At 50.5% G+C, this 18,238-nt stretch overlaps 7 protein-coding genes across 7 annotated transcripts; 4 read left to right on the top strand and 3 right to left on the bottom strand.

The window, feature by feature from the left end:
• Positions 1–132: 132 nt before the first annotated feature.
• Positions 133–3,434, top strand: N7516_003402 (Zn(II)2Cys6 transcription factor domain-containing protein; the record flags this gene model as incomplete). Its single annotated transcript, XM_057216122.1, has 5 exons — positions 133–244; positions 307–2,145; positions 2,194–2,241; positions 2,294–2,607; positions 2,658–3,434. 5 exons carry the CDS (start codon positions 133–135, stop codon positions 3,432–3,434), a joined length of 3,090 nt encoding a protein of 1,029 aa, XP_057078005.1.
• Positions 3,435–5,210: 1,776 nt separating this feature from the next.
• Positions 5,211–6,522, top strand: N7516_003403 (pepsin-like aspartic protease; the record flags this gene model as incomplete). The annotated part of the gene is made up of 3 exons (XM_057216123.1): positions 5,211–5,539; positions 5,596–6,119; positions 6,185–6,522. The coding sequence occupies 3 exons, from the start codon at positions 5,211–5,213 to the stop codon at positions 6,520–6,522; spliced, it is 1,191 nt and encodes a 396-aa protein (XP_057078006.1).
• Positions 6,523–7,186: 664 nt separating this feature from the next.
• On the top strand, positions 7,187–9,620 carry N7516_003404 (PalH/RIM21 family protein; the record flags this gene model as incomplete). Its single annotated transcript, XM_057216124.1, has 3 exons — positions 7,187–7,295; positions 7,419–8,514; positions 8,612–9,620. 3 exons carry the CDS (start codon positions 7,187–7,189, stop codon positions 9,618–9,620), a joined length of 2,214 nt encoding a protein of 737 aa, XP_057078007.1.
• A 462-nt stretch (positions 9,621–10,082) lies between these two features.
• Positions 10,083–12,263, top strand: N7516_003405 (uncharacterized protein; the record flags this gene model as incomplete). Its single annotated transcript, XM_057216125.1, has 2 exons — positions 10,083–10,190; positions 10,245–12,263. 2 exons carry the CDS (start codon positions 10,083–10,085, stop codon positions 12,261–12,263), a joined length of 2,127 nt encoding a protein of 708 aa, XP_057078008.1.
• A 781-nt stretch (positions 12,264–13,044) lies between these two features.
• Positions 13,045–15,254, bottom strand: N7516_003406 (mRNA decapping enhancer EDC3; the record flags this gene model as incomplete). The annotated part of the gene is made up of 3 exons (XM_057216126.1): positions 13,045–13,292; positions 13,350–15,080; positions 15,140–15,254. The coding sequence occupies 3 exons, from the start codon at positions 15,252–15,254 to the stop codon at positions 13,045–13,047; spliced, it is 2,094 nt and encodes a 697-aa protein (XP_057078009.1).
• Positions 15,255–15,645: 391 nt separating this feature from the next.
• Positions 15,646–16,248, bottom strand: N7516_003407 (C-terminal helicase domain-containing protein; the record flags this gene model as incomplete). The annotated part of the gene is made up of 1 exon (XM_057216127.1): positions 15,646–16,248. The coding sequence occupies one exon, from the start codon at positions 16,246–16,248 to the stop codon at positions 15,646–15,648; it is 603 nt and encodes a 200-aa protein (XP_057078010.1).
• Positions 16,249–16,289: 41 nt separating this feature from the next.
• N7516_003408 (uncharacterized protein) lies at positions 16,290–17,903 on the bottom strand (the record flags this gene model as incomplete). The annotated part of the gene is made up of 3 exons (XM_057216128.1): positions 16,290–16,443; positions 16,492–16,910; positions 16,962–17,903. 3 exons carry the CDS (start codon positions 17,901–17,903, stop codon positions 16,290–16,292), a joined length of 1,515 nt encoding a protein of 504 aa, XP_057078011.1.
• Between the last annotated feature and the right edge of the window lie 335 nt (positions 17,904–18,238).

Below are 18,238 nucleotides of genomic sequence, written 5' to 3' on the forward strand. Positions count from 1 at the left end.
TATTCTAATTATCTTTTTGAAGCTGTGCTTTTGTCCGAGCTGTCGGAGTAAACACCCCCCCCACCGCCTTTCAACGCTTATCTCGCTTTCCATCGCTTTGTGTCGGGGATTTCCCCATTGTTAATCCACGAAATGGGGGACAATAATACTGTGTACAGCAAGGCCGAGTCTGATGCACATCATCGCCGAGGATACCAGGCTTGTGATCCATGTCGCAAACGCAAGGTCAAATGTGACCTAGGAAGTATGGGCCCATTCCTTTTCATTATTTCCATGGCCTGACTGACTGATAATAAAAAAATGAAGGTGTCGATAATCCTCGCCCCCCACCCTGTGTTCGATGTCGTCGCGAAAGTAAAAGATGTGAATTTTCAGCAACTCGTCGAAAGCGCAAGACCTCCGATGCTGAGGAAGATGAAGTGGAGGCAGCGACGATCCTCCATCGCGACAAGCGAATGATGATTGGGGAGGTGGCCAAGAATGAAAGTCCAGTCGAAGGACCGCCATTTGCGCCTTCCGATCCACCTCAGTTCAACCATCAAGCCGCGCTTGCCCAACAGAGATGGTCCGAGGCACCTGCACCTGCTGCACTTCCTGCACCCCCAGCACCCGCACCTCCAGCCCAACGGTATATGCCCAGTGTGCCAACATCACGCGCTCCCACATACCCCGTCAGCGAACGCCCCGTGCCACCTAGCTATGGAGGGCCTCCGATGATGAACCGCACTGCGGTGGAGTTGCTGTCTCCTGCAATCACAAACACACACGACGCTTTGCATCTTCTCTCCGAAGCTGCTGGTAGAACAGAGGACCTCAACCGCCAGAGCCTCGAGAATCGGCTTGCTGCACGACAATCTGTCTCGTCTTTTAACTCGGGGCCTTCCCCTCTACCACAAGGCAGTTCGCCTCGAAGCTTGGGTGGGTCCTTTGTGCGGACACCTCGATCAGGAATGTCCATGGGCGGGTCTACATACTACCCGGCTGGTGCTTCAGGGCCGGTAGATCCCCAGATCGCCGATCCCGGTCCTCAAAGAGATAGCCCAGTCAACAACCCTCCCCCAGAGCCGACTTATATTGACGCAATCCGAGCCTGGTCGCGATTGCGATTTGTCCGTGCCGGCTGGCTTACAGTGGAGGAGGGCATGGACTATGTGGAGTATTACTATGAACACCTCGCGCCGATGAGCCCTGTTGTAATCCCTGATTTTTCTAATCCTTCTACACATCGCACATTACTTACTGATGAGCCGGTATTGGCGGTTACAATCCTCACTATCGCGTCTAGGCACCTGAAACCCAAGGGCGATGGTGCTAATACGCGGGCGTTTTATATTCACGATCGTCTTTGGGCATATCTGCGCAGCATGATAGAACGCCTATTCTGGGGCCAAGAAAAATTCGACGCTGGGACGTCGGGCATTGGCCGACCTCGATCACTTGACTTGAGTTCATCGATGTCAGGCAAAGGCAGTGTGGGTGGGCAATTGAGGTCGTTGGGCACTGTAGAAGCTATGCTACTTCTTACGGAGTGGCACCCGCGAAACCTGCACTTTCCACCGGGTGACGATGAAAACTCTCTTTTGGATACAGACCCCCAGACACACAGTCGGGCCGACAACCCTTTGGATCACGACGGTGAGAATACTAGCAAAGGTTCAGAAGGAAGGGTCGCGTTTCAGAAATGGCTGGAACCGGCCTGGCGATCGGACCGGATGTCATGGATGCTACTGAGTACAGCGCAAGCTCTGGCTTTCGAACTTGGCGTCTTCGACCCTAAAGGAGATGCTAAGGTGGCCAACGAGCCGCTATCCGAGCAAACACGGAAACGTCGACTACGGCGTTTGATTCTTGTGTTTATTACACACAGCAGTGGACGCTTAGGGATTCCTTCCATGCTTCCATTGCCTCAATGGGGGCAGGATATCACGCCAACGTCCGCTGATGCAAATGATGCTGATGCCAATCTTGATCGGATGCAGGATTGCTGGATCAGTATTTCGAAAATTGTCTATCAAGCCAATCATTTATTGTTTGCATCTAGTGATCAGACGATGGACTTGATTCGGAGTGGGAGATATCGTGAGCAGATTGACCGTTTCCAACCGTATCTACGGGAGTTCCGGCAGCAGCTGGACAGTGTTAATCGTAAGTCAATTGATCGTTGGCCATGGATAAGAAGCTAACAGAAAGAAGTCTCACCGGCTATGCGTAGCGTTTTGCTGATTGAGCTTGAGTACACCCGTAAGTTGACGCAGCTTGATTCGCCAAAGGATAATCTCTAATATGGAATCAGGTCTCTATATAAATTCTCTTGCTCTACAAGCTGTCGTCGATCGATGGACTACTATGTCCAATGAGTCCGCTCAGAGTCATAGCCAGACTCAGAATGGCCAACCAGCACCGGGGTCGTCTAATAGCAGCAACAGCTGGTTTCAAACGTTGAATGAGCTCTACCGTGTCAATGAACATTATATCCAGGAAGTCATCGATTCCTCGCGCAAAATTCTGCAGACAGTATTGGACGGCCTCGTCCCCGAAGGTCGTCTGAGACATGCACCCATTCGAACATTTTTCCGAATCTTGTCTGGAATGATTTTCATCTTGAAGGTAAGGTCTTTGGCGGCAACCTCGGCAGACATAATACTAACCAGTCATAGACTTTCACACTGGGAGCTAGAGAAGACGATGTGCGAGTCTCCCTAGACCTGCAGGATCGGACGGTGGAGGCACTGCGCAATTATGTCGTGGATGACGTGCACCTCAGCAACACGGTAGCACGGCTTCTTGAGCTTCTCACCAGCAGCATCCGGACGCGCTTTCTGCGCTTTGCACCACATGACCGGGGTGCAGACGGTGAGGGACACGACCGCACCTCGGTCCCCGACTCTCGGACTCGTTCACCATCGCGCGAGCATTCAACAACCCGTCGTGACGGCCCGAGTACACCCTGGTCCGCTAACCAGGGTCATGATACGACCTCAGCGGGTCTAGGATATGCGGATACTCCTGCCGCAGGCCACCCGATGGGGTCAGGGCATGATCCACTGGCGAACATCCCTGCCCAGCCGATCAACTCATCCAACCTCAATGTATCCTTCATGCCGCCTCCGCCGTCCGTGTACCACAACTACTACGACTCGAACTCGACATTCCCTACCAATGATATGGACAGATCATCGCCAAACCATGTCGCCTCATCTCAGACCATGGGCGACAGCCACCATCCTACCTCCGGCGCGCTCCCGGATTGGTTTGCCCTGCCTCTTGATCAATTCTTCAACAGCTCCACAGGAGTGGTTGACCAGGGCCTTGGTGGGACTGGTCCCATGCTTGGCGAATTTGATATGCTCGAGGTCCTTCTCAATGAGGGGTATGATGGAAACACTAACGGCGAGGGTGAGACTGGGGCCGGGTTATCGTCCCAGTATCTCTGATGAAACTTATGACTATGAATAATTCGGTGTTCTTTTTCATGTCTTACGCTTTGGTGGAGTTTCTTTTTCTCTTTAGGGTCTAGCTTATGGGCTGTACCTTTATCTACTTTTCCGTTGAAATTATATACCCCTGCGGGATCCGCTCGACGTTTCTTCTATGATATAATTCGTATTTGTACGGAGTAAGCTTGAAATTGATGGCCTGACCGGTCGATGATGTTATCATTGCAGCTCATTGCCTATTTCTCCGTATTTCGAATCACCCTAACTACCCACCGGTGTCCGTCGGGGTGATATTAGATTGCGGGGTCTCAGGTTTCATGCAGAAATAAGTTCTGTTGGTCTTGTTTTCACATGCTATGTTGTATACCAGTCTCTTGCACCGCGGAAGGTGAAGCTTTCGGGTAGCTTTGGCTTTAGAACAGTCCTGACGACGTGTGGATAATGTAAATACTAGTTATAACTGTTTAAGTAGTACATATGTACCTAGGTATGTAGATAAAGGTGATTGCCGTATTGGGCTAGTGTGTTTTAGTTCATCTTATATGGACAATTGACCGAGAGTCACACTTGGTACTCCATAAGCAACAATGCAATGTCATTGATACCCATCGGCGCTCAATTATCTCTGCCAACTAGGGTCTGTTGTTGTCACTTCCGATCCCACGATGAACCGATCGCTCATATCAACGGCCGCTAGATCCTTCGATTCCTTCCGCGCAGGCGATAAGAGCCGCTATTTGGTCATCCTCCGTGAGGGCCTCGGGGGTCACATCGTCTGACATGGACCGGAGCATTAATCTTCTTGCAGGGACGGATGCCCGTCGGAGATTGTACCTGTTACTTCTTCGTTTTGGTTGAGAGCTAGCAGAGCTAGCAGAGCTAGAATTTCGGCGACAACCCTGACACAGGCTCAAACCGAAAGGGCTCACCCACCGTATGTCTCTCACATCCAATGAAGCCATTAAATTATCCCAATGAAGCGATGTGACCTTGTTTGCACTTTAGGGCTGATGATTGGTCGACGTGGAGATAACGGGTAATGATCGTCAGGGCGCTTGCTAGTCTCAATGGCCTGCACAATCAGAACAATCACTTCATGCAGCGTGACTATGCCGAATGGCAATCTATTACACTCTACTTCCTACTTGCTATCGGTTAACCCAATGGGCAACTTATTTCCCTCTTGCACAAGGGTCGCCAAGTATGGCGATCGACCAGTCTTCACCCAATGAGTACCAAGACACTGACTCCCAAGACAACGCCTTGGCTTGGCCGGACTTCTCCGTTTTCCCTAGATAGCTTGTTACGACCAAGCTCCCTGGGCATTATTGCTTGTGTCCACATTTTATACCTCTGCCTACCCTCGTGTGTTGGCCGCGCTAGTCCTCTCATATCCACTTGATATCATCTAGCTTTCAGAGACCCTGTCAATATGTGCTTTTGGCTTGACCCCTCAGTCGCCTGCTTGGCGGACTCCGTCGTGCTAACCTGGATGGCCGTTGGCTTCCGTGACGATCTCCAAATTTCCCCCTCAACTTGACTGCATTCTGATGGATCGTCATGCTTCCTTCCTAGAAGGGGACCCATCACCTTCTCCTAGATGTTGCGAGAGTCAGCCCTGTTGATGTCTTCTATTCTCGGACGCCGGCGGATGGCATATACTCAGAAAAGCTATAAAGGAGGCCTTCCCTCCAGCTGTTTAGGGAATCCACCCTCTCCAGCATCGCCTTCATTCCCTGTTAGATCTATCCAACCTTCGATAAAATCATCACCATGGTTGTCTTCAGCAAAGTTACCGCCGGCCTCGCCTGCTTTTCGGCTGTTGCCTCAGCTGCCGCTGTACCTGCCAAGAGCCCTCGCGCTGGATTCAGTGTGAACCAGGTGCAGAAGACTACTACAGGTACCAGGACTGTCAATTTGCCTGGTCTGTACGCCAATGCACTGAGCAAGTACGGTGGTACCGTGCCTGCCAATGTCCACGCTGCTGCTGTTAGCGGCTCTGCCATTACCACACCCGAGGACAACGACATCGAGTACCTCACTCCCGTCAAGGTTGGCGGCACCACCTTGAACTTGGACTTCGACACCGGCTCTGCTGATCTGTAAGTTTCATTGAAATGGCATGATCGGTTAGCGCAATAACTGACAGTTCATATAGCTGGGTCTTCTCCAGCGAGCTCAGCTCTTCGGAACAGAGTGGCCACGACGTTTACAAAGTCAGCAGCTCCGGTCAGAAGCTGGCAGGTTCTAGCTGGTCGATCTCATACGGTGATGGCAGCGGTGCCAGTGGTGATGTCTACAAGGACACCGTCGTCGTTGGTGGAGTCAAGGCCACTGGCCAGGCCGTTGAGGCTGCCAAGAAGATCAGCCAGCAGTTCGTGCAGGACAAGAGCAATGATGGCCTCTTGGGTCTGGCTTTCAGCTCCATCAACACCGTCAGCCCCAAACCTCAGACAACCTTCTTTGACACCGTCAAGGACAGTCTCGACAAGCCGCTGTTCGCTGTGACTCTCAAGCACGGCGCCCCTGGTGCCTTTGACTTCGGCTACATTGACCACGAGAAGTTCACCGGATCTGTCGCCTACACCGATGTTGACAACTCCGATGGATTCTGGTCCTTCACCGCCGACAGCCACAAGATCGGCTCCGGTTCTGCTGGCGGCCCTATCACTGGAATTGCTGGTGAGTTATATCTTTTTGTGTGGAAATCCATGTTTTATTCAGCACTAATCTCTTAAATCATATAGATACTGGCACCACCCTTCTCCTGCTCCCTGACTCTGTTGTCTCCGCCTACTACAAAAAGGTTACTGGCGCCAAGAACAGCCAGACTGAGGGTGGCTATGTCTTCCCTTGCTCTGCTGATCTGCCTGACTTCACTGTCACCATTGGTGACTACGATGCGGTTGTTCCCGGAAAGCACATCAAATACGCCCCAGTCAGCGCTGGCGGCTCCTCCTGCTTTGGTGGTATCCAGAGCAACTCTGGCCTTGGCTTCTCCATCTTCGGTGATATCTTCCTCAAGAGCCAGTACGTCGTTTTCGACTCCGAGGGACCTCGTCTTGGCTTCGCCGCCCAGGCATAAATGTCTCAATGAGATGATACCCATGGGAAACCAGCGGTTCCTATGATGAATCTTGTACAGACAGTGAAAGAGTGATGCGATACATGGATGATGGATATGTTGGGATTTCGATCAGCAAGTCGACATAGTGGATTTTGGCCCTTAGATTTAGTTGAGCTTGTTACATATCAATATAATGGGGCGTGCATATATGAAATGAGAGATATGAAAAGAGTGTAGAGCTTTATGTTGTAGGTCGATCTTGTAGTGCAATTAGGGTCAGGATATTTGTGGAGGAGCCAATGCCGAGCCTTGAAATGGGCGGAGCATCCCTCCAGATTTCCACCTTAATTCTTCAATGTTCTTGAGATTGTCTCCTTTTTCCTATAGATTGCCACTCTTTTTTTATTTTTACTTATAGAGGGTTGGACAAAACAGAGAAATATTACTCGCCTTGTGCCCCCCTAAATCTCACACCGCCGTCGTTATTCTTCCAATTCCCGCCTCCCGACGTTAATCGCCTCCCGGTCCTCGGACTCGCAACGTCTGTACGCGATCAAAGTCAAGAATGGAAGTCTAAACAGTGAAGGGTCTTGTGTGACACGGGTGCATCGGTGGAAATTGCGCGGTATATGAACTATTTCAGAGACGGCGATTCAAGGCCGTTCATAATTCGAGTTCGATCATGGAAAATGACTTCCACTTGCTTCCCCGCCAGATCTGGGCGAATCCAACACCGACTACGACGAAGACTTATTCACCCGGCTGTACGCCTGTTGTATTGCCCAGTGATGGTATGTGGTCTCCCTTTTCCCTCGACAATTTGGTCGTTGGGCCGCAGGCTGCAGGCCGCCGGTCGCAGACTTGATGTCGCCTCCTAGGACCATGTCTAATTGCGAGTTGACAATTCTTTATAGGACTGGTATATTTCAACAACTCATATGCTGTTACTCTCACCGAAAACGCCATCTTCGAGCCTGTCTGTACAAGCTCCCCAACCGACGAGGTTCACATCTCCGCCGTCCTCGATACCCGCGATCCATTCTATTCCTCCGTTACCCCACAGCTATATGCCATCGGTTGCGCGACTGTCGTTAGCTATCTCCTCGTCATCATCCTTCTCATCACACCGCGAACATTCTACGTCGGCGGCCCCGGTGGCGGCGCCAATTTCCTCGGCCGCCATGGGATGATTAGCGGCTCATATAGCGGGAACTCGTCGGTTGTCGGAGTCGGTGGACGACCATGGCTGCAGAAAGTGGCTGCGATCTTGGTTGCGATCTCGTTGACTATCGCCACGGTCGATTCCTTCCGAGTCGCTGAGCGGCAGTATGAATATGGATATTCCGATGCAGAGGCGCTTTCCCAGGAGGTTATCGACGGAATGGAAATTCGCATCGTGCGCGTCATATCGAGCACGTTTCTGTGGCTTGCGCAGGTCCAGACGTTAATTCGATTGTTCCCGCGACATAAGGAAAAAGTTATGATCAAATGGGCTGGCTTTGCGTTGATCGTGCTGGATACGACTTTTAGTATTTTGAATAATTTTTGGGCGACGAGTTCTCCGACACGACCCAGGCTATACGAGGATGCCATTCCTGCTTTGAGTTACTTGTTCGAGTTGTCGCTTAACCTTCTCTATGCCGCTTGGGTGATCTTCTACTCGATATCTAAGCACCGATACGCGTTTTTCCACCCCAAGATGCGGAATATCTGCTTGGTGGCTCTTCTTTCGCTATGTGCCATTTTGATACCCGTCGTCTTTTTTGTTTTGGATATTGCCAAGCCGGAAATTGCTGGCTGGGGTACCTATATTCGATGGGTTGGTTCTGCCGCGGCCAGTGTGGTGGTTTGGGAGTGGGTGGAACGCATTGAAGCGCTGGAACGAGATGAAACCAAAGACGGAATTCTCGGGCGAGAGGTTTTCGACGGCGATGAAATGCTTGAAGTCACTCCTTCTGAGGAAGTTGACTGGCCACGTTTCACGGGTCAAGGGCACGACCAAGGTGGGGGGTAACGGTGCATCGTCCGGATGGGGCGGCGTGATGGGTTTGGCCCATCGACCTCTACGAGCGCGGGCTGGATTTCCTCGCGTTAATCGAAATAAAAGAGCTGCACCACCACCACACAACCACGCTGCTACGTCGGCCCCCCGGGGCCCAAACGATAACCGGCCGACTCCACCTCCAGCGGTGATCACACCGATCAGCCGTGCTGATACTACTAGTGCAACAAGCACAGTGTACAATGTCCGGTATCATTCAGTGGCTAGTCCTACACCTCCTGCCGCAATGCCAAATATGCACGAGGAGGAGGAATTGGATGAAGATAAGGAGCTGGAAGGCGCGGAGTCGCATACCCCTAATCCAAATGGCCATCCTCTTTCTGCTCAAAACACCCGAGAGCAGTCACCGCAGATTGTCCAAGCCGATCCGCGATGGCATGTTCTCCTGCACCCATTCAAGAGGCGACGTGCATCTCTACCGAAAGAAGTGGCATCTGCACAAGCCGGAGAAGAATTCTCCGAACACAGAGCATCTGCAGCAGCAGAAGAGGCCGAGGCAGAAGCAAATGCTGCTCGGTCTCGAGCCGATCACTTCTTTTCTCTCCATCGGAAAGCCCGACTAGGCACCGGACCACAAAATGCCGACGGCTCATTACCAGTCACTGTTATTCCAGCGCGTCGTCGCGGCCAACACACATGGTCACCGCAAAATCGACTGCTAGAGGACACCCAGCCACCTGGAGAGAGTCGACCAGTCCAACCCACTCAACATCGCGAGCCACCCTCCAATCGTCCCAACTTACCAGTGCGGGTGATTCCTTCTCGACCACAAGCGTCTGCTCCATGGACAGAGGCAGACGTAGAGCGAGGAGGTGGAGACTATGTCCTACACTATGACCCGGAAGCTGCGGCGCTGGTCAACGAGGACATCAGCCATTTGGATCGGAATGATCGCAATGATCATGTCACAGATTACGATCAACAAAGTTGGACAGATACGACATACTCGGAAGAACGAAACGATGTGTCAGCGGAACAGACAAGCCGTAGACCACCCGATGCCGAATCCCACTCTGAGCACGGACCTTACAACGAACAGCATGGCTCTTCATAAAACGCCACTTTTAGGCATAACGTGTGGGAGATGTCACATATTTGGACATGGCTGATTGAGAGCATATGAAGCCCTGACAGACAGTCATTTTTGGTCATTTTCATTGGTATGGAGTATATGGATTTGATATTATTTGGACTGGTGTTGGATTTCAACATCTTAGAAAGATACCCATTATAATTTTGAGATTGAATATAATGTTGCACATTACATACATATTCCAAGGACTATACTCTATAACTACATATGTATACTCTATAACTAACTAGTTAGTTATAACATTTTATGTTGTAGTTCCCTTTAGTTCCCTTAGTACTTTTAGGTGAGCTCTTAGTGGCTTTGGCTTACCTACGAGGCTTACAAAAGTGGAGACGAAATTTCACTCGGAAACTCACGATCCCGGTGCCTTTTTCCCCCATATTCTTTGTATCCTTATGTGACACTTCCATTAGAAGTCGCATCATGGCGACTGTCAATAGAAATATGTTTGGGGCGAGCATAACTGAACCACCTAGGGGTGCTCAGTTGATGGCTTTGCCGTTGAATCTCATCGCGGAGATTGTGTCATATGTGAGAGGGAGCTCCCCACATCATCACATTTCCACCTATCTAACCATGCCGTAGGTCGACGACACAGGCGACCTCGCTCGGCTATGTCGAACATGTCGGGTCCTCAACTATATGGCGTTGCCGCAGCTATACCGGAGCCTAACGCTGACCTCCTACGACAAGATTCGTTATCGTGATGAACAACCAGAAGGAATGGGGAGCGCCAGTCCCTTCACAATGGGATTGAATGCGATTATTACACGATCTTATTCGACCCTGGTACGATCGATGACACTACGCGGGGAATGGAAGGACCGTGAGCTGGAGGAGCATGCCCGAGTCGGTCGTGTACCCGACGCATCGATGTTGTTGAACATCGCCGCCCGCGCTGCGATCGATCGCATGAGTAATCTGGAAAGCTTCCATTGGGAACTGAACACCAAAATGCTCGACACGGTTTTTACAGGCTTGACACAGCTGCCGAAGCTCACATCCCTGACGATACGGTTTCCGTCTAGTCGTCATCCACAGCCCACTTTCGTGATTCCGGGAATGCCCCATTTGCGATGTCTAAAAATCACCGATATAGACCCGCTTTGCTACCCGGATGATATTGCGACTCTTCTTTGTAAAAGTAGGAAACTGCGCGAGTTGAAATTACATTGGTCGCCACGGATGCGGGATGCACACGAGCCTAGCATCTCTCTGCATGATTACTTCCGCAAGCTGATCGCAAGCAAGCAGCCCCTCGCGGTTAAGAAGATATCGTTCCAGAATCTATATGCCTTTCACACTGAAGATTTCAGCTTCGCTTTTGATCCGACTACCGTCGAAGATATCACATTCCTCAGTGGTGTTGAGGGCTCTAGTCTGGTCAACACATTTATCGAGAGCAGCTGGCCTACAAACCCGCCCCATATCAAGTTCCGCATGAAATCCGTTCGGGTGGATGCAGTGTCAAAACGGAGCTCGGAGTTCATCGGGAACCTCTCTGGACTCGAGCGCCTATACTTTGTCAATGTCACATCGGAATCAAGCGACCTGCCCAATTGCCCACGACCCGGCGGAGGCGCGGTCTCATCGGCCCTCACGCCCCCAACATCTGAACACCATTTGTCTGGTGTGCCCAGTGGAAACGCAACCAACTCTCCTATCACTTCTGCTTCTCCGGCTAGCAATCTCAACGCGATAGCTAACGTACGAGACCTCTACCTATCACACATTACCACAAATCATGGCGCGACATTGCGCCATCTCCTTCTCCCATCCAAATGGCCTCTCTCCACCGGGATGATCGCGCGACTCGTCCACAGCTGTCCGAATTTGGAACAGCTCGCCCTCGCCACCGAATTTTCCAGCATAGAATCACTGGGTCTACTAATCCCCTTCCTACGGAAATTGAAAGCAATCCGACTTCTCATACCCCCATCTTCCGGACAGTCTCCAAATGGACCTCCGACTTCTGCATTGAACCTATCCACACCTTCACGAGGAACATCAATGCCCGATGTAACCAAAAGGATGCAAGAGACATTCGCGAATGCGAAGACTCTCGCAGAAGTGGTAGACGTCGACGACTCCATCCTGACCGAAATTTTAAGTTACGACCTCGCCGACAAGCAAGTCTACGGAAACGTGAAGCTCGTCAGCATGGGCTGGAAAGCATGGGAACTGCAAGACTTCTACAAAGACCCCATCCCGCCCGGGACTAATAAAGAATCCCCATCACCAGCAAATGGCGATAATGCATCCCCGGAGACAACAACGTATAGTCCCGCTCCCATGCAAGGTCCCAACGGCGGTGGACTCAGCGCTCCATACCAGCCTGCCGTCGCTCATAGGTCACCCGATACACAGACAACACATATATCTTCTTGGTCGAATCCACTTGGCACACGACAGGGCACCTTACCGCCATCAACATTGGGGAAACGGTCACGCGATCGAGATGAGAGCGAAACCCCTAGACCCCCAACAGCGGGTATACCGACAGACGCGAAGACACTGAGTGTGTTGCGTCTTTCAACCCTGTATGCTACCCGTACACTTTCACCGATGATGGGTTCGTGTGGAGACGGCGTGTGCGAAGGGTAGGATGGGAGGTTCTGCAGAATTGGGAGGTGTGGGCGTTAGATGCGCAGGAGATTTGAGGTGGTTGTCATTTTGCATTCTCGCGTCACGCTACAAAGGAGTTTGGCATACCAATGAGCGGTGTTGGGCTTTTTACCCCCAGGGTCGGAGGTTTCCGGGGCGCTTTTAGTTTAGAGTCAAAGCAGGTTATGTCCTGTGCTCTCGGCGTTGGGGAAGTATATACTACACTACACTATATATGGGGATATCTCCTCTCTACGGGGTCTATGTCCCTCTTATTTTATAAATTGGATTTTGGTTACATATTCTAATAATACTCTGCCGTATTGGACAAATCATTGCGTGTTGATCATGCTGTGTATGCCCCAGTTTGGGTAAAGGAATTATCCCTCTGACGACGGATATCAAGAAGTTGGCCATATGTGCCTAAGCTAGGGGAGCTGGGTCTTTGGGTACTTGAGTGCACATCACCAAGTTCTACAAAAGAGGAGATACGAACTTCAAATTTCATTTCATTTTTGCTATCTGACTTTGACATTTTGCAATATTGGGCCATAGTGTCTTAATCCTAAGTAGGTTAGAAGAAGGCCAGTGGATAATAATACATGTACAAGAGCTCTCCTTCCCGCTGGAAATCCTGGAAGCCCATGCATCATTTTAAAACAAACGCTGTGTACGGAGCTACTAGCTCCACCTGAATAATCACGCAAATTGAAAACGCCTCTGATGACAATGTAAATCGTGGTAATTCATATGAGTAGAAAAGGGGAAAGGGTCGTTGTGTTTAGGAAAGCAAGGGCTGGTACTTCAATGGCACGACCCATTTGTTCCCGAAATCAATTCCATGGCGACGACGGGTACCGTACTTTCGCCAGACGATCTGAGGGATTCCGATGTCGGCAACTGCCAGATTCCAGGATAGTCTTTCGCCAGACAGCAGAGCATTCAGCACACCGGTCTTGGGAGCTCCGAGGCACACCACAGATGTGGCATTGACACAAAGCCGGCCACCTTCAACCAGAGTAACCTCGCCTATGGAGTTTGCTGTATTAGTCACACCTGTTCGGAGTTGTTTCCGTAAGTACTTACCAGTAGAAGCATTGAGTCCAGAGGGGACATCCACAGACAAAACATCGACATTACTGCGGTTCATCCACGAAATCATCTCGAATGCCACGCCTTGGTCGTCGGTTCGAAGGTCGTCAAAGGATAGATGCATGCCAAACAAGGCGTCAATGATCAAGTCGGGGCCCAGGTCCGAGGTGGCCAAACGAGCAGATAGTTCTTCCCATTTAAGCACGCGTCCCCCAACCTTACGGAAAATATCAAGTTGCTTGCGGCAGTTCTCCAGCAATTCAGCTTCGTGTTCAAGCCCGAGCAAACAGACTGTAACCCGGTGACCCCGGTTACGCAGATGGCGAGCAGCAGCAATAGCCCTTGCCCCAGTACGATGGTTGCCAGTAAGGATAAGCATAGTGGGCGCAGCAGCATCGTTGGACAGAAGAGCCACAGCGGCTTCTGCTATTCCCCGACCTGCGTTCTCTGTAATGATCTCATCGGCCAATCCAAACTCGGCGACCGAAATTTGCTCGATCTCCAGAGTCTGCAGGGGGCTCACCGTGGGACAGCTGCGATTGGTGGTTGTGAGCCGGAGGGATCCAGCACCAGAAACATTAGGAGCAATCATAGGCGACACTGACGATCGGGTTGGCCGAGGGCTGGTTGTACGAGAAATGTTGACGTGAAGCTGACTGCGACCAAGCGCACTGAGCTGTGGCACCATTGGCGGGGCCTGGATCGCGCTGTCTTTGCGGGGAGGCTGAGCATGTGTAGGCGCCCTTGACCGCTCGCGTCCAGAGAGGGTATCGCTACCCAGTTTGATCTCACTAATTCCTTCGATATCATCCCCGGTGTCGCTGTTCTGGGGGCTATCGAGTACATTCTCCGTCCAGTGTAGGTTTTTTCCGCCGTTGGTGCCCGGCTTGACCTTGCGGTTGAAGCTCACCAAGCGCTCCTCGTCTGCGGTAGTGTCGTCGTTTCGAATTTGTTCAAATACAGTCCGCTTGTCAAACTTGGACAGGTTGCTTTCAAAGTCGAATTCGCCCAGCTCTTGAATATCAGTAGCATCTTCGGTTGCCCAGCCACTTGGATCTTCCGCATAACGGCGTGACTTCTTTTTGCGAAGTTTAGTTCCAGACCGGTTCATAGCTTCAGGTGAATCCTGGAATGCAGGGGCAGCTGGTTCCACGAATGCAGTCTGGCGCCAGCCCTTGCTCTTTGGGTTGGTGCTTGCGGCGGCGCCATGTTTAGCGACATGTTTAGCGACATATCCTCTCTCTTCCCGTTCATTTTCTTGGTTGCCACGTCGATTCCGCTTTGGTGTCTGCTTTGAGGGTGACAGTTCCTGCGGGCTTTGGAGTAATTTCTTGTGGGAGGTCCCTTGCATTCCAGTATTGTCGCTATCTGCATTCAATTCCAGGCTGTTAAATGGCTCAATCAAAGAGGCAGAGACTGCCCCAGGGATTTGGTTGGCGGGGAGAGCTGTCGGAACGTTCCCAACAAACGGTTTAGATGTGAGAGGAGCTTTTGAAAAACTCAGAATAGCCGGATCCGTAAATTGTTGCTGTGTTGGAGTAGATTGAGTGGGAGCTGAGGGTAAAGGCATTGTTCCATAAGGTTGAAGCTGAGGGTTAGGTTGATGTTGAGGTAGTTGCTGACGCTGCGGAGGAGCCTGGGTATTGGCTTCAAGAGAGAGGTCGGTGATAGCAGAGGCATCAATAGAATATTGAGGCAGGCGTTGACCATTCCAGAGAAATGTGACTAAATTTCAAAGGATTAATGATTATGACATGTATATATTGAACTCATTCAAAGCTCACCATCCTGGAGGAGCAAGCGCTGGCCAAAAACATTGGCGACCTGGCCCACCAGCCTTCCACCCTGTGGCTCTCTCAATGTCAACAGCACATTGTAGCCAATAAATTCAGAAGCCATGATAATTGTGAGCTTTGTAGTCCAGCTAAGCAACCATCAAGCGTGCAATTGTATTGGCTTGGCAAGCGCGTCAAACTTCGGATGATCCTACAGGGTTGGGACGAAAGGGCTGTGAGACAATCGGATGAAATGGCACGTGATTCAACTTATCGATAATCGATAAGCGATAAACCGTCAAACCTGTCAAACCTCGGAAGGTTCGAGGCTTCGAAGGTTGTTAGGTGGGTACATGATATAAATCTAACTAACTATGGATGTAGTTGAAATAATTGCATAGTTACATGTATAGTATTGATGATAAAAAATTGAATTACCGATAAGTAGTCAGATGTCTTGGATATAGTACATGTCATTTCTGACCTGGGGAATGAAAAGAAACCTCATATATGAATCAAAAGTCATCATCTTCAAAGTCATCTGGGTTCAACGCACCTGACGACTTAGACTTGTTGACCTCTGAGATTGTAATGAGGTTGGAGTAGAATTCCACCACTTTTGGATGAACCATCACCTTGCGAGGCTCGAATCGAGTAACCTGCAGTCCCTCCTGTGACACCGCTCGACTCAGTGCAACATACGCCTGGCCCTTTTCAAACACTCGGCCCAGATCAACCTTCACACGTTGAAGAGTCTGGCCTTGAGCCTTGTGGATGGACAGAGCCCACGCCAATATCAACGGAACTTGTTGACGCTGGGCTTGCACTTCTCCATTGGGAAGCTCAATCTTCCACGTCTCCGGTTGACACAATAAGTGTCGTTCCGACCCATCAGGCTGAAGAAAAGATACTAGCGGCCATTTCCGAGCCATTGAGGCTGGGCCCTCTTTGTAGCCCAAAGGTTTGAGCTTTTTCCGAGCTCGATGAGCCCGCTCATCATCGCTTACAGTTGCGTCGTCAGTGAAATTTTTGTCGTTTTCCTTGTAGGAATCAAAGTAATCTTCACTCATGAAGGCTACCACTTTTCCAATCGAACCATTGACAAGCGAATCCTCCATATTCTTAATGAGCATCACCTGGGCACCCTTCTTCAACTGAATCATGGGGGGGCCATGCAGTTTGCCAGCAGTCTCTCGCGATGCTGAGGGTCCTGGATTGTCCCAGAATCCACTGCATTGAACCTCATAATCTCGCCAGAAAGTCTTCCCATCCGTGCAGAGTTGGCACCTTCCACTTCAGCGCGCGTTGGGAACCTATCAAGAGTCAGCTTTGGCACAGTATAATCATATAGTAAAACATACAGTTCTGTTGCTTCGATCTGATCTTTGACATCAAGGGGGCGAGAGAGCCTTCTGAAGGCCTCAATCGTGCGAGGGGTAATTTTCCCCAGTCGCATTTCATTCAGCATATCAGCAAACTCCGGATCTCGTTGACGGAAGATGTTGGTTAGAAGAATGGTATGTTGGATACAAGTTGTCCAGGAAGCAGCTGCAAATGCAAATTTTGCCTCCCGGTTGCTTCCGTCTGGGACGGGAGGTAGTTGGAAGAAGTCGCCTGTTACAACAAGCTGGATTCCTCCAAAGGGACGACCATTGTTGCGAATTCGTCGGGAAATCTCTTCGAGCTTATCAAATAGATCTCCGTCTACCATGGAGACTTCATCAACAACAAGGACTTTGGTACGCAGCCAGCGATTTCGAGCTTTCTGGTTTTTCTTGATCTGGGGGATTGTTAGTATCAGCAATTCCTAGGTGAGTAATGAAAAGCTTACCTTTTTCACTAGTTCGGGCACTGGCTCTTTGCCTAGACCAATTCCGGCAAAACTGTGGAGAGTCACACCCCCGATATTGCAAGCCGCAAGACCTGTTGATGCTGTGACTGCAATTCGATCGGGTTCTTTGCGATATTTGTTGCGCAGCTTCGCAATAATTTCTCTCATAAGGACTGATTTTCCCGTTCCCGCAGAACCGGTGAAGAACATGCTCTTTCCGCGGTCGACAACAGCGTCAAGAACAGCTCTTTGCTCGTCACTCAAGAAAACAGAGGCAATCTTGGAATTGTCCTTTGTTTTCGAATTCCCGTCGGGTTTTTGGGTCTTTTTGTATTCTTGTCGCAACTCTTTCTGTTCCGCCTTGATGGTGCTCTCAGACTTGTTCCATGGTTCTGCAGGTCTTGAACGCTTGGGAGTCACAAAGCTCTTTTTCTTGTCTTCGCGGGGTTCCTCTTCTTCTTTGGTCCACGGAAGCGTACGAGGTTTCTTGACAGGCGGTTGGAAATGGGAGGGCGGTGATGATGACCACGGTAACTGCATGCTGCTGGGAGGGGCTGCTGCTGCTTCTTGGGATATGGATGGAAGATCAGGGTAATTTACGTCTGTTGGATTTTCGTTGCCATAAAAAGACTGGCCAATCCTTGATGTAGTGTCCAAGCTTGGGTATGTGACTGTTTTAGAGGTGGCGGAGCCAGAAACGCTCGGCGCAATCAATGGCTGCGGCTCATCGAGGTCCAGATCATCATCGAAGTCATTTTCATCGAAATATACCGCATTATGAAGGGACCCCAACGAGGATTCGGCGACTTCGACTTTTCGTTTGACAGCACCAGGTTGTGGTTGTGACTTCGAGGGAACCATTGAATTGGCACGCAATAAGTCGGTCTGGTGAAGAGGTTTCGTGCCACTACCTGGGTGGTCTTGGAGAGCTTTCTTGAACATTTTCTCGGGGGCTCCGGTGGGTCGGGATGAGGATGAATACGCAAATGAACTCGGTAGTCTCTTTGGGCAAGTCAAAGAGAGCGATCCAATTATGTATATGCCCCGCGCTCTGAGTCTGGCACAATGCATAAAATGAAATGCAGAATGCAACAATTGAGGTCGCGCCAGACAATTCCGATAGGGACGCAGATCGATTTTCCGGAACGCGTTGCAGACGCGATTATCTACACGTGATAAACCACTGATAAGGATATCAGCTCCACCGAGGTCGAGGTCCAAACAACATTGAATACGAATTTATCTCACTAGGTTTGTATTTATCATTTGAGGTGCTG

Source organism: Penicillium verrucosum, assembly GCF_028828655.1.
Source record: "Penicillium verrucosum strain IBT 35672 chromosome Unknown utg000001l_segment0_segment0, whole genome shotgun sequence".
NCBI classification, from domain to species: Eukaryota; Fungi; Ascomycota; class Eurotiomycetes; order Eurotiales; family Aspergillaceae; genus Penicillium; species Penicillium verrucosum.